Genomic DNA, 22,557 nt, shown 5'->3' on the forward strand with positions numbered 1-22,557 from the left:
ATTCAGGAAATAATAGACAAGAGAGAGTCATGAAATACACTGCGAAGGTCACTGAAAAGCTACAAGATGCTGAATGCAGAAAAACGGTAGCCAGACAAGGAAAAAATCATCAACAATGAAGAAAACTATCACCACAAAAAGAGAAAATCATTCAACAAATAAAATGGACTGGAAGAGCATGACAATTTGTCACCCAAAAACAAGAGAAAAACCAAACAATAAAAGTGGGCCATTAAACATTAAAACGTAAAAGATTGCAAGACAAAGGATCATTATGCATAGGAAAAAGGTCTTCAAACAAAGAAGCAGGACATGCAAACAAAGAAAGAGGATCACCAGCCAAAGAAAAATGATTGATAATTGCACAAAAAAGATGACCGAAGAGCCGAAAAAGATTGCCAGTTAATGAAAAAAGGCAATAGACAACAATTACAGACAACACAGACAAAATAAGAAGAAGAATAGTACCAGAGAGGTAGTTACTTGTATCAAAAGGAAAATTTCCTTTAAAAAACTATAAAATGACAAGAACAAAAATGATTGGGCAGTATTACCTTCAAGAAGTGAAATTCTAAATGTGGACACACAAAAATACAAGAAAGTTATTCTAGCTTTTGGCACTATTAGTTCTTTCCTCAGGAAGGTGTGTGTCTGATATGAATATATTTCGGTCCTTGGCTAGTACAATTGTTTCATCAGCAAACTTCTCAGTTTTTGATGAGTCCTCCAATACTTCAGGTAAATCATTTACTTCTGCACAGCTCAAGAATGGGAATGGATCAAGTTATAATATTTAACATTTCTTGAGTTCAAATTTAGTCTTATTCATGTTGTATCATTTGCTGAAGGAACATGTTGTTTCCTTTTGCTAAGGTAAGGTGCCATCCATTTAAAGAAAATGCCTTTAACCACATAACATTTTAGTTTTTCTACTAGATTTTTTTTTACCAAGAACAAAGAAAATGCCAACAAGATAATTTTTATAATATAATGATACCTCAACTAAATTTGTCAGATTATATATTGCTTTTTCAGAAGAGAAGCTTTTACCCAAGTAAGGCTGAACTGTTACAAGGTTATTCTCAGAAATTATATTCTCAATGTTATGTTTTAAACTGCCTTCTCAAAAATTTTTGTGAACATAGGAAGGAGGGAGACTGGTCTATAATTAGAGATCACTTGTATAAATATGTGTTACTATTGACTACTTCAGTCTTTCTTTGTTGAAATACCAAAGAGTCAGAGCAATAATAATGTTAATTCCTAGGAACAGTAATAAAAAATTGAAAGACAACCACTCATCTATAGCCGACTGATTCATGGAGCATTGAAACACACAACAGAAATAACTGATCACTCTAGCTTTCAAGTGCTTGCTCTTTTTCTAGTAAAAGTACACACATTCACACACACAACCAGCCAAACTTTCACTCCGTTGCCATCCAATTTTCTTCCGGAACACATTCATGTATTTACCAGTCACAAATTCTTCTGTTAGTACACTGTCCTTATCTGACCATAAATAACTGAAATGTGAAACGTGTAAAAGTACTTTGAAAAGTGTAGTAGGCAGTAGAGAACACATTATCATGATAAGAAAGTATTGTGCCAAGTGTGCCTATAGAATAATGTTAAGGTGGCAAAAGAAATAATAGTAAATTCTGCAAAGTGGTAGATGTAAATCTTTTAAATTTAACCATTCCATATACTTGTTTAAAAAAAGAGTTTGATCTGTGTTAAAGGTATGAAACAATGCAGCATGCTCCTATGTTATTAGTGTTTTAGTCTCAATAAAGGTGTATTGGTGACAGGTGTATATATGACAGGTGTATATATGACAGTATTTGATTCAGAAATGCTTTTAACCCAAAAAGCATTTTCACATGACCATATCTGTAGAGTAGTCATGAATTTCATGGATTCATCTTAACTAAATCAATCTACTTTGCATATGCACAGATTCATTTAGTTTCTGTCTAGTTCCTCTTTTCTTATATGACCAATTTAAGGATTTGGTGGATCACTTTCACTGACTGAAAAACCTGTGGTAATGTATCTTAAAATGTGATATTTCTATATTGTTCACCAGTGATGACTAAAACATCATTTGTCATTGTACATGAGTGCACTATAGGATAATAGAAAGACAGAGAGTGTGTGAAAAGTTAGTTACCTGAACACCTCATAATTATGAGAATATGTGAGTAGAACTGCATGATACTACTGATTTCAGTCTGCCCCATAGCTGCATTCAGCTTTTCATAATATCATTTATTTAAATTGTAACACTGTAATTTTTAGTTAGAAAACTGACTTGTGGCTTTGTTACTAATTCTGTTATTGCGAATTCTGTGAACTAACCATGTTTTTTGCATAAATGTGAGTTAAAATTTACATAAACTAAATGTTTGTAATTTAATCAATTTAGTAAGTTACTTTTTCAAATAGTTGTGTCAAAGCAAACATTCCTCTGCTTCCATTTATTTTATTTTATTTTATTTTTACAAGAAAATCAAGAAGGTGAACAAAAATGAAATAAAACATATTTCACATTGTATATTCATCATTGTCATTATAAATAGAGATTGGTATTTTATACAGATAACAGAGAATTTCTCAAAAATCCTAAGAACACCTAGTTTTGTTTGTGGCACCTTGTCTGTGGTTTTCAGTGTTTGTCCGTGTGAGTTTGTGTGTGTATGCACTGTACTGCACCATTGATTTGTTTCAGGCATGAAGTCCCTGTTACCTCCGACCCTATCACCATAGTTCACATGGATGAGGATGTAGTGGTTGTTAACAAACCTGCCTCAATCCCTGTAAGTGGCAACAAGACTGCCTCTCAGACTTTCTTTTTAGTGTATGTTTATCCTCCTGACTCCTTTGCTGGATCATTTGAATCACGCAGAACTATTTGTATGTCAGAACGGACACACATAAGGATGGTTCACAAAACTGACAACTGTTAGCCATAAATTGCTTTATAGTTTCTGTTTGCAAATTGTGTAATTTTTTAAAATTTACTGACTGAAATCTTATGTTTATTCATTCATTTTATGGTCTGCAAAAAGAATAAATCAATTGAGTTATGATCCTTAACTAAGTATCACATAATATTGTCTGATTAATTTGCCATGTGCTGACATTTAGTGCTAAGTGAACTGGCATACTGATATCCTGAAGTGGTTCAGATGTGTAGATTCTCACTATCCTCATATTGCTGGAAAAGTCACCTCACTTCCCATGCTTTAAATGCTGGTAAAGAACATCAGCAGAGTGAGATAACACAGAAACAAAGTGACTATGGAATGTTTGGTCATATACTTGTCTGTGGTTTTTTAAGAATATATGCATATATGGACATGCTCAAAATCAGACGTTCAGACTTAAAATAGTCTGTAATGCGATATTTTGTTTGTATGCCATAACATTACATTAATATTTGAATATTGCTATTAAATGTGCTATTTTTGTAGTCTTGATATTTGGCAGCAAAAGGCTTGAGATTTTTTTGCCTTTTTGCTTTACTCCAAGCTTTGGCATTTATATAAGCTATCTTAGTATTGCAAAAGGCAGTTGAGACATACTGAAACATTTGATGATGCATGCTTCCAGTTTGTACCGTAAATAGGAATAGAGTGTATCTAATGTCACCAAAGCAAGGATGCCAAACCTATTCCTCATTACATGACGATAAAACTATTTTCGTTGATATGTAGTATTCCATTAGTTATTAAAATTAACTTAATAAATGTAAATGAGCAATAAAAATGGAATAAAACATGTATAAGTACTTCAGATACAGGTATAATTTATATTTCTAAGACAATAGTGTGTGAATTAAATTATTAGTGTGAAAAAGCTGAAAATTACTCTGAATTATTTTGAATCAGTAGATGTTTAATTCAGTGAGAGAAACAAAAAATTGAAAACACGGAAAAGGTTGAGAAACACAGTCGAGAGGATGCAGTGTGTTATGAAATTCGACAGTTTATAAGAAATAGATTGTGAAAGAGAGGACCTTTATTCGATAGGGTGCAAAAAGTTAAGCAGTACCAGAGTTCAAAATAAATAAATGTGGAGGAGAGGAGCTTTTTTCTAACAATGTATTTTGTTACTACTATTAGAGTATTTTGCAGTATATTGTCTCCTTTTATGACAGTGTCTACTTTCTATGTCATTATGAACATTTTCAAGCACTCAGAATTTACGCTATTATGGGCTCATTAATTGCCAGAGTTTACTTCCTTTAACATCTTGTTTTTTAAGCTCAAAAATTAGTTGCCACCAATAAGAAACCATTGTGTGTCTACTTTAACTGTTAGCCACAATTTATGAACCTTGAGAGGCTAGAACTGGTTGTTGAATACTGCTCTTTCTTCTTCTAATATGTAAGCTTGTGAAGCTTGTGTTTGCAGCTGTCAACAAGGCTGTATCTTATTTTATAAAACACACACACACACACACACACAGAGAGAGAGAGAGAGAGAGAGAGAGAGAGAGAGAGAGAGAGAGAGAGAGAACTGCTAAAGACATCTTTAATTCTGGTTTCCCATGGAGGAATTGTAAGAAGTCCTCAACAAACAATTTATAATCTCTTGAAAAACCTGTATCGATTACAGAGATTTTAAAAATTTGTTGATATTGTTTAGGTATATTTTAATCCCACAGCTTAAAATTTTCAGTAATTTTGAGTTACCAGCGAAATCTATAGCTTATATTCATCAGTTTACTTAGAACAGATCAGTATCTAGTTGGGAGTTCATTTCATGTGTTACCATATATTGTCATGCTGTGTAGAAGAATTATTTGGAAACACAATTTGCAATCAGTGCACTGAACATTTAGTTATTGTAACTATTTGAGGCAAGAGTAATAATAACTTTTCAGTGAAGTACAAATAAGTGAAATCAGTTAACTAACTACATTGTACCATTGGATTTTGTTGAATTCATTGTACGAGGGCTATCCACAAAGTGCATTACGTTTTGGCATTAAAAATAAATAAAGTACTGGAAATTTTTTTAATTATATACAGATGAAAGCCATAGTTGCCATTTAAATTAAGGCACTTATCGTAGCGATGGACGAGCTTGAAAATTCCTTCGTTGTAAAATTCGGCCACCTACGCCTTCAACCACATGATTACCTCTTTTGGGACAGAAAAGGTGTGATTCTTGTGGATTTCCTGGAAAGAGGTACTACAACAAACTCTCAAAGGTATTGCCAAACTCTGCACAACCTCAGAAGAGCAATAAAAAACAAGCACAGGGGAATGTTGGTCTCAAAGATCTTGCTGATTCACGACAACGCCCGGACCCACACGGCAAATGCCACTCGTGAAGTTCTCGAATCTTTTAAGTGGGAGCTGTTTCCTTATCCGCTGTACAGTCCCGACCTGGCATCGAGCGACTTCCACTTATTCCGGGCAATGAAGAAGTGGTTGGCTATGCAGCGTTTTGATGACAACCCACAGCTTCAAGAAGAGGTAACCACGTGGTTGAAGACGCAGGCGGCCGAATTTTACGATGAAGGAATTTCCAAGCTCGTCCATCGCTACGATAAGTGCCTTAATTTAAATGGCAACTATGTAGAAAAGTAGTATTTAAGTGTGGCTTTCATCTGTATATAATAAAAAAATTCCAATACTTTATTTATTTTTAAATCCAAAATGTAATGTACTTTGTGGATAGCCTTCGTATATTTATTTTTAAAACTAGAGAATAATAAGTTTGTAGATTTTATAATTAGAGGTACGAGACTAAATTTTCATTTAGGCTGCAAACTTGAAAAGGCCTAAAGCTATTTGATGTAAAGTATTTCTTCTTACATTTTAAGCCATAAATTGTAGGGTGCAGTCAGGCAAGCAAGAAGCAGTAAGCATTGATCTCCGTAAACAAGGTGGCATGCAACAGGACTGCTAAAAATGTTTTATGACCAAGTTGTATACACAGAAAAGTTCAGATATTTTACTGTATGTTTTCCAAAAAAATACAACCAACTGTAGCTAAATAGTGTTCATAACATGTTTCACCTCAGGTATTTCCAGAAAAATGTAATGAGATAAATCAATATGAACTCCTCCATTCCTGAAATTTAGAAAATGAAACAGAAGTTTGGAATGTAGTTTGTGCTATATCACAAAATAATAAGGGAGCAATGTGAAAAGTAAGACTCCATTTTTTAGGCAACACTGCAACTTTTTACTGAGGTAATCCTTTTCATGTCATTCCACTTCATCCCAAATTTTACAAATGAGCAGATTCCTGGAGTGTTATTCTAGATGAGCCACAAAGTGTTTATGTACGGCTATTATAGCATATACATTGAACTCTTTAACATTTTCCTATCAATAGGTTCTTTAGACATGGAATAGGTGGAAGTTATAGACCACCAAATTAGCTAATAGCGCAGATAATCTAACTATCAGTGTTCCAGATCATTTAGTTTTTCTGTTACCAAACCAGCTCCACAGGCAGGTGCATTTTACTGATGAAAGATTATACCTTTCTTTTGCAGTCTAGTACTGTTCTCATTCATTTAAAAATCTAGGTTGTTGAAAGGAATGTTACAGTATTTCCTGTTTAGTGGTTTGTCCTTTACTGGTTAATCAATTAGAAGAATTACCTTTGTACCCTATGAAACATTATTCATCTTTTCTGGCAGATACAATCAGCTCAACTTTTTTGGTGCAGGCCAGCCACATCCAATCACTGCTTTGATAACTGTCATGTTTCTGGCAAAAATTGCTAGGCCCAGTCTCATCCGAGGAAATGTTTCTCTAACTGTTGCAGATGAATGGGCAGAATTAACCATCATTAATTCCACCTCTGATATTGACATGCCACACACATATCTCTCTCTCTCTCTCTCTCTCTCTCTCCCTCTCTCTCTCTCTCTCTCTCTCTCTCTCTCTCTCTCTCTCTCTCTCTCTCTCTCTCTGTGTGTGTGTGTGTGTGTGTGTGTGTGTGTGTGTGTGTGTAACCGCAAGCTGTTCTATAAAGATGTATTTTTTTGTTCTGTGACATTCTTTTGAATAAGTTTTATTCTGTACCTCCACAAGAAATTAAGAGAGACTGCGACATTTGGGGCTTTCTGTTTATATCTGTCACTCTAAAAATTAATTAATTAAGTAATTAATTAATTGCTGCACAGTCATAAAAGTGAAGTGATTCTTGCAATGCCACACTACTTCTTGTAGTTGACATTCTTATTAAGATATTTACTATAATCAAATATTATCAATTTGAAAACAAAATAATAGGAAATAATAAACATTTAGTAGCATTCTGTTTTGTGTTTATTCTGCATCCTGTAGTGCTGTCTTACGCTGTGAGAGAAGATGTTATTGATTTTTGAAGTTTAGTAGGCCACGCTTCGAGATACACTAGGAAGAAAAAGTGTTTGATTTTCAGTTGCAGACTGAAATATACAGGGAAAGGCTTTATTAGAAGCTGTTTCATGCATAGGTGAAAAGCTCTCTGGTTTTCAGTTGGATAACATTGTTGAGATTCTGACATTTTTAGATAATGATCAGTATGACACTAACTGAAATGTCACAGTGTCTCCACACTGTGACCCACTTAGAAACCTAAGAGCTTTTCATCAGTAATAAACACTGGGGAAATCTACATTCACACATGTATTGTCTATAGCTGTGTATTATTTAAAATACATTATTGTATTTGTGATTTGAAACAACACAAGCCTTTACCTCTTTAATTCCATAATTTTTCTGTTTCTCTTGTGTATTTTTCTGTTATATTGTATTCATTAGGAATTATTCACCTTAATGCTGAATTTTTGTTAACATGGCTTTGCACTGACTGTCAGTGTACATCGTGCATCTCACATGCAGAATAGAAGCACTAGCCTCCATCAAAGATTTATAAATGCCTATTTTTAAAGAGTATATTTTGCTGTTCTCACAGACTGCTTTTCTGCCTTTTGTGAGTGCCATTGGCAAACTGTAATAACAAAGTGACTTGTTTTCAGTCATTGCTTGCAATGTAGCCATTTAAAGCATTTAATTGTTGTAACAAATGTGAATTGCATGAGAGCGCCGATGGTTCTGAGCATGTCCATAAGAGTGTAGGGAATGTTTTCTGTGGTATGAGATGCCAGCATGGTGGCGGGGACTGAGCAGAGTCCTCATGTGATTGTATTGCAGACATGAGACCCCAGTCCTAGCAAAACCCATCAAGCTAATTCATGTAGATGAGGACATTGTGGTGCTGGATAAGCCGTGTTCTCTACCGGTGAGTATCAGTGTGCTGTGCTCCCACTTCCTCCTCACACAGACACTACAGTCTATGCTGTACAGTGATTACCCTTACTATGTTAATTTCTTAAGTATGTTTTCTGTGATTGTAATAGTGTCACACTATTTTACTTGAAAGATTACATTTTGTCATGTCTTGCCCTTTAATGGCATATGTGTCATGCCTTCCTTTCATTTCCTTGGCTCTCACTTAGCACCTACTGAGAAGCCATAAATCCCCACAAAATCAGTAGTTCACTTTCACTTGCTTGAGCTTGACATTCTGGCTAGAGTATACAGCATGTAACAAAAATGAGCTGTACAAATTGCTGGACACATTCCTCACATATCGACAAAGAAATTATGTTATACAGGCATGGGTCTGGAAATGCTTTGTTTCCACGTTATAGCTCATTTTCTCCAACTTGTTAATCATGGGAAACACAAGCACACCAGCATAAGAAATGCAACTCTTTCTCACAGGAGAAATAAAAATGAGGTTGGTTTTGGTCCATAGAGCATGGAGGCCAGGCAACTGTTCCATCTCTACCTATCCATCTATCACCAAATCTGTGATTTAGAAACAGACGGACATTAACTCTAAAATGAGGAGGTGCTCCATCAAGCATGAAGTACATGTTTTGTCATACAGCTAAAGATGCAACTGCTAACAGATCAGATTGAACATTCTCTGCAAAATGAGGATAATTTTGTCGACTGAGGCTGGGTGCAAGAAATTGAGGCCCAACCAAACAGTTACCAACAATGCCTGCCCAAACATTGACACAGAATCTTTGTTGATGACTTGCTTCAATAGTTGCTTGCTTATGCACGCAGATTGTGACAATTGACAATCAGATCTCATTGAAATGGTGACTCATCTGTGAACAGCACTGTTGCAGCAAAATTAGGATTGACACTTTGTTGAATAAACCATTCGCAGAAGAGTACCCATGGAGAAAAATCAGCTGCTGATAGTGCCTGCATACATCAAATGGTATGGATACAGCTGGTCCTCCTGTAACACTCACCAGACTGTCATGTGGACAACATCCAGTGATGCAGCTACATGTTTTGTACTGACACTAGGGTCATCAACATATCATGCCTAAATGCCCCATGTTCCCTAAGACAACGATCAATGGCTTCCAACATTGAGCATAAGCGCCATTGCCGTCAGCTAATCCATACATCAGAATGGCATCTGCCATCTCTGGATTTGTATACATTGCCATTGTGCAAACCAAGCCTGTGATTAACTGTACATAGTAACCCTGTGCTTGCAATGATAGGACTGATCGCTAGAACACTTGATGTTGCCTGTAAACGAGCAATGACATACATCACATGGCAATGTGGACATGCAAAACAAAAACACTCGTAGTGCACAACATAAACAGATGTCACCAGGACTGCATGTTTGCTATGATTCGAATGTTCTGTCCTAGTGTGTTTCCCATAATTAATTAGTTGGAGAAACTGAGTTGTAACATGGAAAAAAAAGTGTTTCCAGACCCACGTTCATGTAACGTAATTTCTTCGTCCGTGTGAGGAATGTGTCCTGCAGTGTTCCTATATTTTTGTTACACCCTGTACATAATCCTTTTATTTGTGCAGGTAGCCATATTTTTCAACTGGAGAAAAAAATAATGTGATCTCTTTTGTGAATTAAATGATAAAACTTGTGGGAATACGCTACAACACACCAGTGATCAGATTCAGTTGTCATTAAATTTAAAAAGCATCAGTGTTATTTTGACATCCAATTTATGAATAGAGGAAAAAATTTAATAGATGCTTCTAAGAATGTGCTAACTGATAATCATGAGATAATAGTGTTGGTAGTAGAATGGTTGTTCTCTTCCGTAATTTCTTTTTTTTTTTTTATTATTATTTTTTTTTTTTTTTATTTGTGAGCACACTTTCTAAACTACAAAATTCATATGCACAGTTGATTCATACTGTCCAATTATGTATTCCAGCGCAGTCCAGGGTAATTTGTTCGTAAATTACATTGTGAGCATATCATTGAGAGATAACTTTCTGTATTTTCATACTCAAAAATGAAAAATACTCAATTAGAGCAATAAAACTAAGAAAGGGAAAAAAAAAGACATTCAGAAAAGAATTTTGTTTGCTAAGGTGAAAATGGTGAAACAATTTTAAACTCACAATTATGATACTTCCAGTTTTGGTGCAATACAGTTTATCATTTTACATTTCTTGGTTGTTCAGGAGGGATGTTTTATTATTATTATTATTATTATTATTATTATTATTATTATTATTATTATTATTAGTAGTAGTAGTAGTAGTAATGTTATTATTTCATCTGGAAGACATGGTTGGCATGGGTTATGATGAAATAGTCACTTAAATTGGTACTATCTCTATTATTTCAATTGTACGTGGTGCAGTCACACTAATGTGACGACTGCTTATGTTAGATGTGAACATGCAGTAACCACTTACAGATGCCAGCACTAGCAATGGAGGGTTAAGAGTATTGGGGGATGTGGAAAACAGTGCAGTAGTTGTAGTAATATGAAAATGGAGAGATTTATCTGAAATCTAAATGAGCATGATTATTGGCTTTCAGTCCAAGGGTAGAAGCATTTTCAAAATGGCTAAGATTGTGAACTGTTTATGTGGCACCATGGTTAAAGTATACTGTGCATGGAAAGATGGCCTTTTCAAAACTAACTGTGGTGTACCATGAAACATAGATGACAGGAGTGAACAATGGTTGCAGAGATGGGTGTGGGCAAATAGTTGTGTAACTGTTGAGCAACTAACTGTCCAGATGAACAAAGGGGCCACCAACAGTGTCTCCCCAATGAGCGTTCAACAAACATTGCTGCATATGGGCCTCCGCAGCAGATGCACATTTTGTACACCTGTGCTGACTGCTGTTCATTGGTGACACCGATACCGCAACCAAACATCAACTGAGTGGTGGTAGGTGGCCTTTCCAGATGAATCACATTTTATGCTCCATTGGACAGAAGACCTTTGGCATGTATCACATGAAATGTCTGAAAGCAAACAACCTGCAACCAGGAGGGAGCATTATGGTGTGTAGATTGTTTTCATGGCATTCCGTGGCTGATCTTGTTATTCTGGAAGACACAATGGCTTCACACAAGTATGCATCTCTCCTTGGGGACCATTTCTACCCCTTCGTGCAATTTGTTTTTCCTTGACACACTGGCATCTACCAGCAGGACAATGCAATGTGTCAGTCATACAGCTTGCAGTGTATGTGCATTGCCCAAAGAGCACCTGGATGATTTTACTGTACTCCTCATATTTAAATCACAGTCGAGAATCTATGGGACCACTTCGATAGGCTGTTTGCAACACAGATCCTCAGCCAAGAAACCTGACGCAACTGGCCATGGCACTGGAGTCAGTATGGCTGCACGTCCCTGTCAGTACCTTCCAGAACCTAATTGCCAGTCTTCGTGCGCATCTTCAGACTTTTGACAGCTGGCCGCATTAATGTGATTGGACAGAATATGACAGTATAACTGAAGCTCCCATTAAGAAAAAAATTAAACAAGCATTGCTTATTTAATTTATCACTGGTCTGTTGAATGTTGGTAAAATCACACTACTGTGAAGCATGACACTGAGGCAATAATATTTACCATTAACACAGACTGTTATTTTTTTAAAGCTGTTCTTAAATTGTTTAAAATGGGGGATAGGAGTAATAAAGTGGTTTATTACTAGACACGTACAGAAAAATGATAGAAGTGATCCTCATCTGATTCTGTGTTCTACACATAATTCACTCTCTGGTGGCATTCATATTCAAATTTGAAGAGTATATTTAACCATCCTCATAATCAGTTTTGGCTTTAAAGTTAATTTTACAGTAAAAAAAATCTAAGTTCTGTTTAATAAATGTCTGATTTGTCATAGTAAATGTCATCATTATACCCACACTGTTTAGCTACCTTCACACAATTGTTGCAAGCAGTAAGTTAATAGTCACTGCTGAAAGACAACTGACATAAAATAAAAATTGAATAACTTTTTATAAATTAAATACCTATCCTGTATGTGAGCTTAAGTATAACCAAATAATTTCAATCTACAGTTGAATAGAAGAAAAAAAGCAACTTAGTTTAATAACCAATTGTGTTCTGAATCTTGCATGTATGGAATAACTACTAGAAGTGAAAGTGAAGGCAGCCATCTCACTTCATAAAACGACAGAAGCAAGAATATGTTATTACAGTCGGCAAAAATTTGCTTGACAAATACTTTATTAAGAGAATTATTTGTAGTATTCACAACAATGAGGAACTTTTGTGCACTTGCTCACAAGGAGAAATGTTTACTTAAAAATGTAGGGCATCATGGCTCTTCCATGTGTTTATGGTTTGATCTCACTAAAAATTTTGTGGAAAATGTGCATCCAGAATATCCTCTGAAAATGAAGGGCACAAATAAATTAGTGTTTGTTAGATCTTTCCTTTAACCTAATGATTACTAGCAAGAAAATATCATTTTAACTTATCTCTTGCATAAAAGAGTACCATTGCAAAAATTTGAAAATGGTACAATTTTCAGAAAATTAAATACCATTTTCTGTATCGCCCAAAAATTATGCAGTAGCAGAGCTAACAATTGTTTCAGTGATTTTTCATGGTTATCACTTTCTTCTCTTAGCTCACCATATGCACTACAGTAGCCAAATACAGCTGTACATTCATATCTTAGGATGAGCTCTGGGTTTTGGAGTTGTTATAAGTACTACTTTCAGTTTGACATCTAAGCTTTGCACTTCTGTTCTTCCAGTTGTCATTGTTATTTCATTGTAAAAAATCATTATTCTGTTCTGTAGTCTTCAAATTTATTGCTTGGTCTGGAAAGTAGCATGATTTGTATATATATTTAGTTACAGTGAGTAAACATTCATATCACACACACTTTTCTATTTCTTTATGTACATCTAAATATTCGACACACAATTTCCATTACTTGCTTACCCTGTGAGTTCATTAATTCTTCTTTGATCACTTTATTAACACTGAAGAGAAGAAAGTTAAAGTAAATGCAGCACAATAACCAAAACTGTGCCAATATCTAAACACTCAAAACCAGATGATGTACTTATCAAATACGGGAATTCCAAGTAAAAATATCAACAGTGTAGGAAAAGACATATGGCTACACACCACAAAGAAGTCATGACCAATTGCAGACAGGCACAATTAGAAGGTACTTACATAAAGCTTTTGGCCATAGCCTTCATCAATAAAAGAGAGACATACACCATTCACACACACCTGACTGCCAACTCCAGCATCTCGGGTTGGAATGCAGCTATCAAGTGGGGTGCAAGTAGCCATCTGGAGAGGGGAGGGGAGGGGAGGGGAAGGGATAGTAATGTATTCTTGGGGAGAGACATAACGCTGTCTGGTGGAGTGTGCAGGGACTAGACTACCAATGGGCGCAATGTGAGGAGATTGTGGGACAGGGAGGTGGGGAAAAAAGGAGTGGAGGAGGAAAGACGGAAGGATGCATTGGCAGGGGGTTGCAAATAAACAGGATGGGAGATGATAATGGGGAGGAGATTATAGGAAACAGGGGGAGGAAATTGTTGGTTGGAAGATGTGGGGACAGTATGTTACCGTAGGTTGAGGCTGGTGTAATTACAGGAGCAGAGGATGTGTTGTTAGGATAACAACTCCCATCTTTGCAGTTCAGGAAAGCTGGTGGTGGAGGGAAGGATCCAGATGGCTTGGGCAGTGAAGTAGCTAATGTGTTATGTTCAGCTGCATGTTGTGCCACGCAGTGATCCACTTTGCTATTGGCCACAGTTTGGTGGTGGCTTTTAATCCTGGTGGACAGCTGGTTGGTAGTCATACCAATATAAAAAGCTGTGCAATGATTGCAGCAGAGTTGGTAAATGACATGGAAGTTTTCACAGGTGGCCCAGCCCCTGTTGGGGCAGGATAAATCTGTGACAGGACTGGAATAGGAAGTACTGGGTGGAAGGATAGGGCAACTTTTGCATCTGGGTCTTCCACAGGGATCTGATCCTTGTGGCAAGGTATTCGGGCTAGGCGTGGCAAAGGTACGGACTAGCATGTTGTGGAGGCTGGGTGGGTGACAGAGCACCACTTTAGGGGGGTTGGGAAGTATCTTAGGTACAATGTCCCCCATTTCAAGGCATGATCATAGGTAATCAAAGCCTTGATGGAGGATGTGGCTCAGTTGTTGTAGTTCAGGGTGGTATCGGGTGATGGTGGGGACACTCTTTTGTGACTGGTTCTTGGGGATAGTGGGAGGATTACGGGTATGAAGGGACGTGGCATGGGAGATCTGTTTGTGGACCAGGTCTGGGGGATAGTGCTTGTCTGTGAAGACCTTGGTCAGACCCTCAGCATACTGAACAAGGAAGCTTTGGCACTGCAGCTACACCATCCCTGGTGGCCAGGCTGAATGGGAGGGATTTTTTGGTGTGAAAGGGATGACAACTGTCGATACGCAGGCACTGTTGGTGGTTGGTGTGTTTAATGTGGACAGAGGTGTGGATGGAGCCATCGGAGAGGGAGGTCAATATATAGAAAGGTGGCACATTTGGTTGAGGAGGATCACCTGAAACAGATGGGAGACTAGGTGTTGAGGTTGTGAAGTAATGAAGATAGGATGTCTTGGCAATGAGTTCAGATCAAGAAGATATCATCAGTGAACATGAACCAGACTAGGGTTTGATGTTTAGTGAGGCTCAGAAGGTCTCCTCTAGATAGCCGTAAAAAAGGTTCGCATAGGAGAGTGCCACACTTGTGCTCATGGCTGTGCCACTGATTTGTTTATATACTGTACCTTCCCTCCAAATGAGAAGTAGCTGTCGGTTAGGATAAAGTTAGTAAGATGTATGAGGAATGAGATAGTTGGTTTGGAGCCTGAAGAACATTGGGGTAGGTAGTGTTCAATATCAGTAAGACCATGGGCATGAGGGATGTAGTGTATAGGGAGGTGGCATCAACATTGTTGAGTAGGGATCTAGGTGTGAGGAGGGAAATGGCTTCAGGGGAGATGTTTTGGGAAGAGCCTAAGGCTTTGTGTATATGGCTTCTTTATTTTCACTAAATGGTTGATGTTGTGAAGAAGGGACTTGGGGAATGATGGTGAGTCTAAGCTGGAGGTAAGGAATTCCTGGAAAGTGATCAGTGGGTGTTTAGGTGGGAGGGGGAGGATCACGGTTGGATGGTGGTATGAACTGGAAGAGGCAAGTTTCAGTGTTGGAATTAGGGTGGTTTTGGTTGGAGGGATTGGTGCCAAAGAAGTGCTTCTATTGCAGGGATCAGAAGTAGGAGAGTAGGTCTGTGATGAGTTCAGCATTTGGTTGCAGCGCTAAAGGTGAGGCCTTTGGACTGGACTGAAACTTCTGTGAAGCTGAGAATTTTGGTGGAAAGATTAACAATTATGTTAAAGGGATCTTTTGGCTCTGGATTTGGTGGAGAGTTGGTAGGGAGTTTTGGGGGATGTGGCAAGTTGAAAAGGTCAGTAAGGCAGGGTTTCGCTGCTATGAGGACTGACGAGGAGCAACAATGTGGGTACGATAGGGGTTGGGATGTAGTGCCCTGAGGTGGCAGTAGGATGTCAGCACATTGGATAAATTATGGAGATGGTGTCTGGAATGCTCCTACAGGTGCTAGAGAGCAAGGGATTCAGTCTCAGTGATGTGATGTATGGAGTAGGGACTGTAGAATAGTAGTATGTTGTGGAGGGAGCAGAATTGGTTCTGAGATGACTGTGCCATTGGCATGTGTACCAGGTTTGTGATGGCGAGGGATTGCTGGAATCTGAAAATTGTAGGTCATTGTGAAAGGAGTGGTGGGATCCAGAGAAAGTAATCTTTACAGTTAGGCTGTTTTGAGGGACACCAAGGTTTAAGCAGCATTTGAGAAACAGGATAGGGGACTGGTTTCTAGTCTTGGAGAGTGATACTTTTCTTAACTGATGCAGAAAGATAGAGCCAGGGTCGACTGAGGCAGTAATGATGTAAAGAGAATGGGGAATGTCACAGTCCCTACTCCATACATCACATCTTTGAAACTGAATCCCTTGGTCTCTCGGACCTGAAGGAGTATTTGCGACACCATCTCCAAAAGTTATCCAACCGCTTCAGGGCGCCACAATCCAATCCTCATCACACCCACAGTCTTCCTCCTTGTCACCCCTCATAGTAGCTAAACCCTGCCTTACTGACCTTTTCAACTTGCCACATCCCCCAAAGCTCCCTACCAACTCTCCACCAAATCTAGAGCCAAAACATTTAGATAACAATATTGTTAACTTTTCCACCAGAACCCTCAACTAAACAGAAGTTTCAGTCCTGTCCAAAGGCCTCAGCTTTAGCCCTGCACGCAAATTTAACCATGCTGTTCATGTCAATTACCTACTCTCCTACTTCCGATCCCTGCAATGGAAGCACTTCTTTGCCACCAATCCCTCCAACCAAAACCACCCTAATTCCAGCACTGAATCCTGCCTCTTCCAGTTCAGACCACCATCCCACCATGATCCTTATCCCTTCCACCACCCATCCGTTGGTAAGCTTCCAGGAATTCCTTACCTCCAGTTTAGCTTCACTATCCTTCTCCTTGTCCTTTCTTCAGAACACTAACCCTTCAGTAGAAAAAAGAACAGCCCTGCACAACCTCAGAACAAATTCTGACCTAATCATCATACCTGCAGACAGAGGTTCCACCACTGTTGTTATGCATTGCAATGACTATCTGGCGGAAGAACTCCACCAGTTATCTAACTCCTCCATTTATAAATTCTGCCAGTGTGATCCCATCCCAGAAGTCCAACAAAAACTCAAATTCCTGCTTAAAGCCGTAGGCCATTCCCATAACATCTCCCCTTAGTCCATTTCCCTCCTCACCCATATGTCACCCTGTACAATCACTGTCTACATGCTCCCCAAAATCCACAAACCCAGCCCCATTGTGGCTGGTTATTATGCCACCATTGAAAGAACTTCAGCCCTCATTGACCAACACCTCCAACCAATTGCCTGTAATCTAGCCTTCCACATCAGAGACACCAACCACTTCCTTCACTGGCTCTCCATAATGCCCACCCTTTTACCTCATGGATACCAACTCAACACTGTTGACGCCACCACCCAATACACCATCATCCCTCATGCCTATGGTCTTACTGCTATTGAACCTACCTTTCCCAACATTCTTCAGACTCCAAACCCCAATCCTCAACACCAGACCTCAATCCTCATATGCCGTATTAACTTCACCCTAACCCACAGCTACTTCTCATTTGGAGGGAAGGAACAGTATATAAATAAATCAGTAGCACAGCCTTGGGCACCTGCATGGCACTCTCCTGTGCCACCCTTTTTGTGGGCCATCTAGAGGAGACCTTCCTAGCTTTGCAAAACACCAGACCCCCAGTGTGGTTCGCGTTCATTGATGCTATCTTCCTGATCTGAACTGAGCACCAAGACATCTTCGTTACTTCAAAACCTCAACACCTTGTCTCCAATCCACTTCAAATGATCCTCCTCAACCAAGCGTGCCACCTTCCTTGATGTTGAGCACCTCCTCTCTGGTGGCTCCATCCACACGTCTGTTCATATTAAACTCCCCAACCTCCAACAGTACCTACTTATTGACAGCTGTCATCTCTTTCACACCAAAAAAATCCCTCCCATTCAGCTTGGCCACCAGGGATGGTGTATCTGCAGTGACAAAAACTCCTTTGCTCAGTATGCTGACGGTCTGACCAAGGTCTTCACAGTCAAGCACTATTCCCCAGACCTGATCTACAAACAGATCTCCCATGCCAAAGAAGTGTCCCCTTCTTATCCAGTACTACCCTATACTGCAACAACTGAGTCACATTCTACACCAAGGCTTTGATTACATATCATCATGCCCTGAAATGAGGGACATTGTATCCAAGATACTTCCCACCCCTCCTAAAGTGGTGTTCTGTTGCCCACCCAACCTCCACTATGTGCTAATCCATACCTTTGCCACTCCTAGTCCCAATCCCTTGTCACAAGGATCAGACCCATGTAGAAGACCCAGCAGTTCCTATTCCATACCTGTCACAGATTTACCCCACCCCATCAGGGGCCAAGCCACCTGTGAAAACAGACATGTCATTTACCAACACTGTAGCAATCATTTCACAGCTTTTTATATTGACATGACCAACCAGCTGTCCACCAGGATGAACAGCCACTGCCAAACTGTGGCCAAGAGCAAAGTAGATCACTGTGTGGCACAACATGCAGCTGAACATAATACATTGGCTACTTCACCGCCCAAGCCATCTGGATCCTTCCGTCCACCACCAGCTTTCCTGAACTGCAAAGATGGGAGTTGTTATCCTTACAACACATTCTCTGCTCGTGTAATTATACCGGCCTCAGCCTACAGTAACATATTGTCCTCACACCCTCCACCCAACAATTTCCTCCACCCTCTGCCGTATAATCTCTTCCCCATTATCATCTCCCATCCTGTTTATTTGCAACCCCTTGCCAATGCATCCGTACATCTTTACTAGTCCACTCCTTGTTTGCTCCTTTTTTTCCCCATCTCCCTGCCCCATACTCTCCTCACACTGCACCTGTTGGCAGTCTAGTCCCTCCACACTCACCAGACAGATTTAATTGTTTTACGCACCCATACAGTACTATCCCTTCCCCTTCCCTGCCCCCCTTCAGATTGCTGCCTGCGTCCCATGTGGTAGCTGCATTCTGGCTTGAGATGATGGAGTTCGTGGTCGTGTGTTCATGAAGTGTGCTTGCTTGTGTGTGTGGATAGTGTGTGTCTCTCTTTTACTGATGAAGGCTGTGGCCAAAAGCTTTATGTAAGTGTCTTTTAATTGTGCCTGTCGGTAACTTGAAATGGTGTACTTAAATTTTTTCAAATGAAAGTTCTTTTTGGTGTGATGTAGGATGAGAGGTAGGAGGATCTCAAATCTGGTCTTGTTTTGGTCATGTGGATGTAAGTTTTCTTCTGACTCTCTCAAGTTCTACAGATGAAAGCTTGAATCATTTTTACACTTTTTAATAGAACACGCAAACTTACACCCCTCTCCCTTTCCCTTGTAGCAAGAGATTAGAAATGAAAGTAGAGATTGGAAGGAAAGATAATTGATGAACTGAATAAAGTGTTATCTAAAGATTATTTGATTATATTGCTTGTAATGGTATGGAGTCAATGAAGTCAACAATAATCATCTTTTTCCTGTCCTGAAGTGCAGTTGTCAGCTGAGTTGTTAAATTTAACATGCAAATTTAGTTATTGTTCCAGAATGTAGTCATTGTTAGGTGACGGAAATATTGTGTATGAAAGCGCGCACACACACACACACACACACACACACAGAGAGAGAGAGAGAGAGAGAGAGAGAGAGAGAGAGAGAGAGAGGTTGAAATACAAGTCCGAAGCCAGAGCAAGTCCATAGAACAGCAGCCAAACACTGCTAGGATACGATGAACAGCAGTCCAGTACTTGCTACATGTTAAAAGCCACAACAGTGGCACATAGGAGTGAGAGATGTTGATGCCTGTGTCAGCACTCTATGTCACACTGACGATCACCTGGGTTTGGCATGTGATTTGTTAGTGGTAGCCAGATGTAATGATGATCATAGGCCTGATGTCACTCAGAAATGTGGTCACCTAAAATGATGGTCAGTTCATTCAGTTGTTTCTTACAGATGGACTGGGATATAATATTTTTGCTTATTTTGGTTCTACAATAAAACATTGATAGAAGACATTTTCTTACCAGAAAATAGTGTACTGTCTCATACATATCTAAAATTTTCACAATTTGGAGCACTTATGTCAGACAAGGAATCAGGAATAAATTGAAGGAAGTGACTACCATATGAGGATTAGACATAGAACTCATGTAGGACATTGATCAAGAAAGGCTCTGCAGGAAAGGATTAGATAGAGTTTACCAATTTAATGTTAGTGATGAACAGTACAACAAAAAAGAAAGTGTAAAGATAAATAGACAGACTAAATGAGGGAACAGAAAAATACTTAAAAAATCCAAGGTGAGGGAAGTGAGTAAAAGAGGAAAACAAGTGTACATAAATAAAAATGTATGTCAGTTGACAGGGGCTAAGTATGGGCAGAAAGAAGGAATAAAAAGACAGAAAAAGATGCATGTGGCTTATGATTGCATATTCTCGGTGTTCTAGACACTTATTTTCTTTGCCAATGGAACTTTGTATGGTGCATGTGAAACCAACAGAACTCCCATTAACAAAGAAAATAATTGTCTTAACATTTATAAAATAATGGTAAACAAGAGGCTAGAGATTCAAATGCATAACAGACTATAAAATTTGTAGTAAATGTAAATCTGACAGCATAAATACAGAATGGTAGCATCTTGTAAAACTGGGGAGAGAAAAAACTGCACTGAAAGTGGCACAGAAAATGCTGAAAAATTTTTGAGGGGAATAAAACAATCAAACAGTCTGTTGCATAAGGTGGCATATCTCCCCATTTGAAAATAGATCGATTGACAAGGCAACTATCTCTGTCCATTATGTAGCCCATGTGTTTCGCTCTCATGCTGTTGCACTGTAATGTTAATTTTCATAGTAAATGTAAATGTTGGTAAAGACATGGCCATATGAAAAAACAGCTAGAGAAATTACAAATCAAAGTGTTAGAAGGAATAAATTAGAAGTTACATTGTAGAGGAGGGTGATGTTCTGCTCCTGAAAAGGTGATGTTCTGCTACTGAAACTGTATGAGTGATTGGTTATATTGTTAGCGTAAAGTATCTAAATCACTATTAAGTGCGAGACAAAAAGTATTGACTCTTGCACTGCAGACCATGCTGATTAATTAAGAATTTTTGAATTATAATTGCACATACTTGAGCCATGCTATCTGTTTATTCATTACAGTTCATGTTAAAGATTGTTTTCTGACTTTTGTATCCTTTGTGTAGATTTGTTATCATCTGTTCGCACTATGGTGTTAAGTTTTGTGGTCTGTCCTTGTAAATTGTGTGTTCCAACAGTTCATTTGAAATTTTTCATCCATTCCCTATATATCATTACAAATGCCATGTACTCAGAGTGTTCCAATTTTAAATGTTATTTTAAAGTGGCTATTTTTACAACCACAACATGTTCTATAGTTCTTTATCTTCTACTAGAATTCATTGCACTTTTGTTTTTTAATTCAGTTTAAGTCACTTTGATTCATTTGTGGTTTAAAGTTATATCTTATAGCTATACACTTTTGTACTTAATTTTCATTTGATAGGTATGATACATGGTTTGATTTTCATGTAATTTCTTTCTTACTGCATTATTCTGATTTTTTTTTTAATTTTACTGAGCTTGTAATTTGAATTGACTGTAAATATGTATAAAATGATTTTTGAGAAATCCTCTCCTGTGGATTCTTATATTACTTTCAATCAGTCACTTTCAGTGTTGGCTTTACATAGTTTTCCATAGTCATATGTGATAGATGATATTCTATGCCATACTGTTTACACTAACATGAAACATGAATTTCTGTGGAACAGAGTTAAATATGGTAACGAAAGCTCTAGTAGATCGTAAATAATTTAGGAGTAAAGGAGACCCCCTCATATGGAATAGTAGAAGCATTGAGTTGTTGTCAGGGAAGAGCACACACTCCCCTCCCCCCTCCCCCAGCCTCTAAGCCTACTGCGCATACACACACACACACACACGTGCACACACATACACACACACACACACACACACACACACACACACACACCTGTGCAGTATCATTCTGCCAGCTGAACAGGCACACCACACAGTGTTGAGATTGCAGTAAGGCAGGTGGATTGGGGTGAGGGTTTGTGCCAGGTGTGATGGGTAGTGGAAGAAAGAGATGGGAAGTGGAAGGAGTGCTTGGAGAGGGGTAGCTGACTGCTCAGAGGAAGGCAACATATGTATGGGCTGGGAATGCAAGAGGGAGAGGCAGCAGGTGCAACACACCTCAAACTCAGCTGCTGTGGTGCCTGTGTGTCGAATTTTAGGCCTGTGCAACTGTTGCCTCTCCCTCCTGAATTTCTGTCCCCCACACCTGCCATGTCTCTCAGAGCTGCCAGAAACCCCTCTGCATATTCCCCTCCTGTTTCCTGTCTCTTTCTCCCTCTACCCACCCCACCTGACACAACCCCTCACCCCAGTCCACATGCCAGATTGCAAACCTGTCCTTGTGAGTTTGTCCAACACAATGTAACTGCTGGTGTGTGTGTGTGTGTGTGTGTGTG

At 38.7% G+C, this 22,557-nt stretch overlaps 1 protein-coding gene across 3 annotated transcripts in view; it reads left to right on the plus strand.

The window, feature by feature from the left end:
* LOC126337020 (pseudouridylate synthase RPUSD2-like) overlaps positions 1-22,557 on the plus strand; it is a 1,306,240-nt gene that overhangs the window by 1,243,437 nt on the left and 40,246 nt on the right. For 2 of the 3 annotated variants that reach the window (XM_050001287.1, XM_050001290.1), the window contains exon 6: positions 2,732-2,819. In XM_050001287.1, the coding sequence (XP_049857244.1) occupies positions 2,732-2,819 (88 nt within the window). Of the gene's footprint in view, positions 1-2,731; positions 2,820-8,170; positions 8,259-22,557 lie in introns of all 3 variants that reach the window. The other variant, XM_050001289.1, reaches the window with a different exon arrangement.

This window comes from Schistocerca gregaria, chromosome 2, assembly GCF_023897955.1.
Source record: "Schistocerca gregaria isolate iqSchGreg1 chromosome 2, iqSchGreg1.2, whole genome shotgun sequence".
NCBI lineage: Eukaryota > Metazoa > Arthropoda > Insecta > Orthoptera > Acrididae > Schistocerca > Schistocerca gregaria.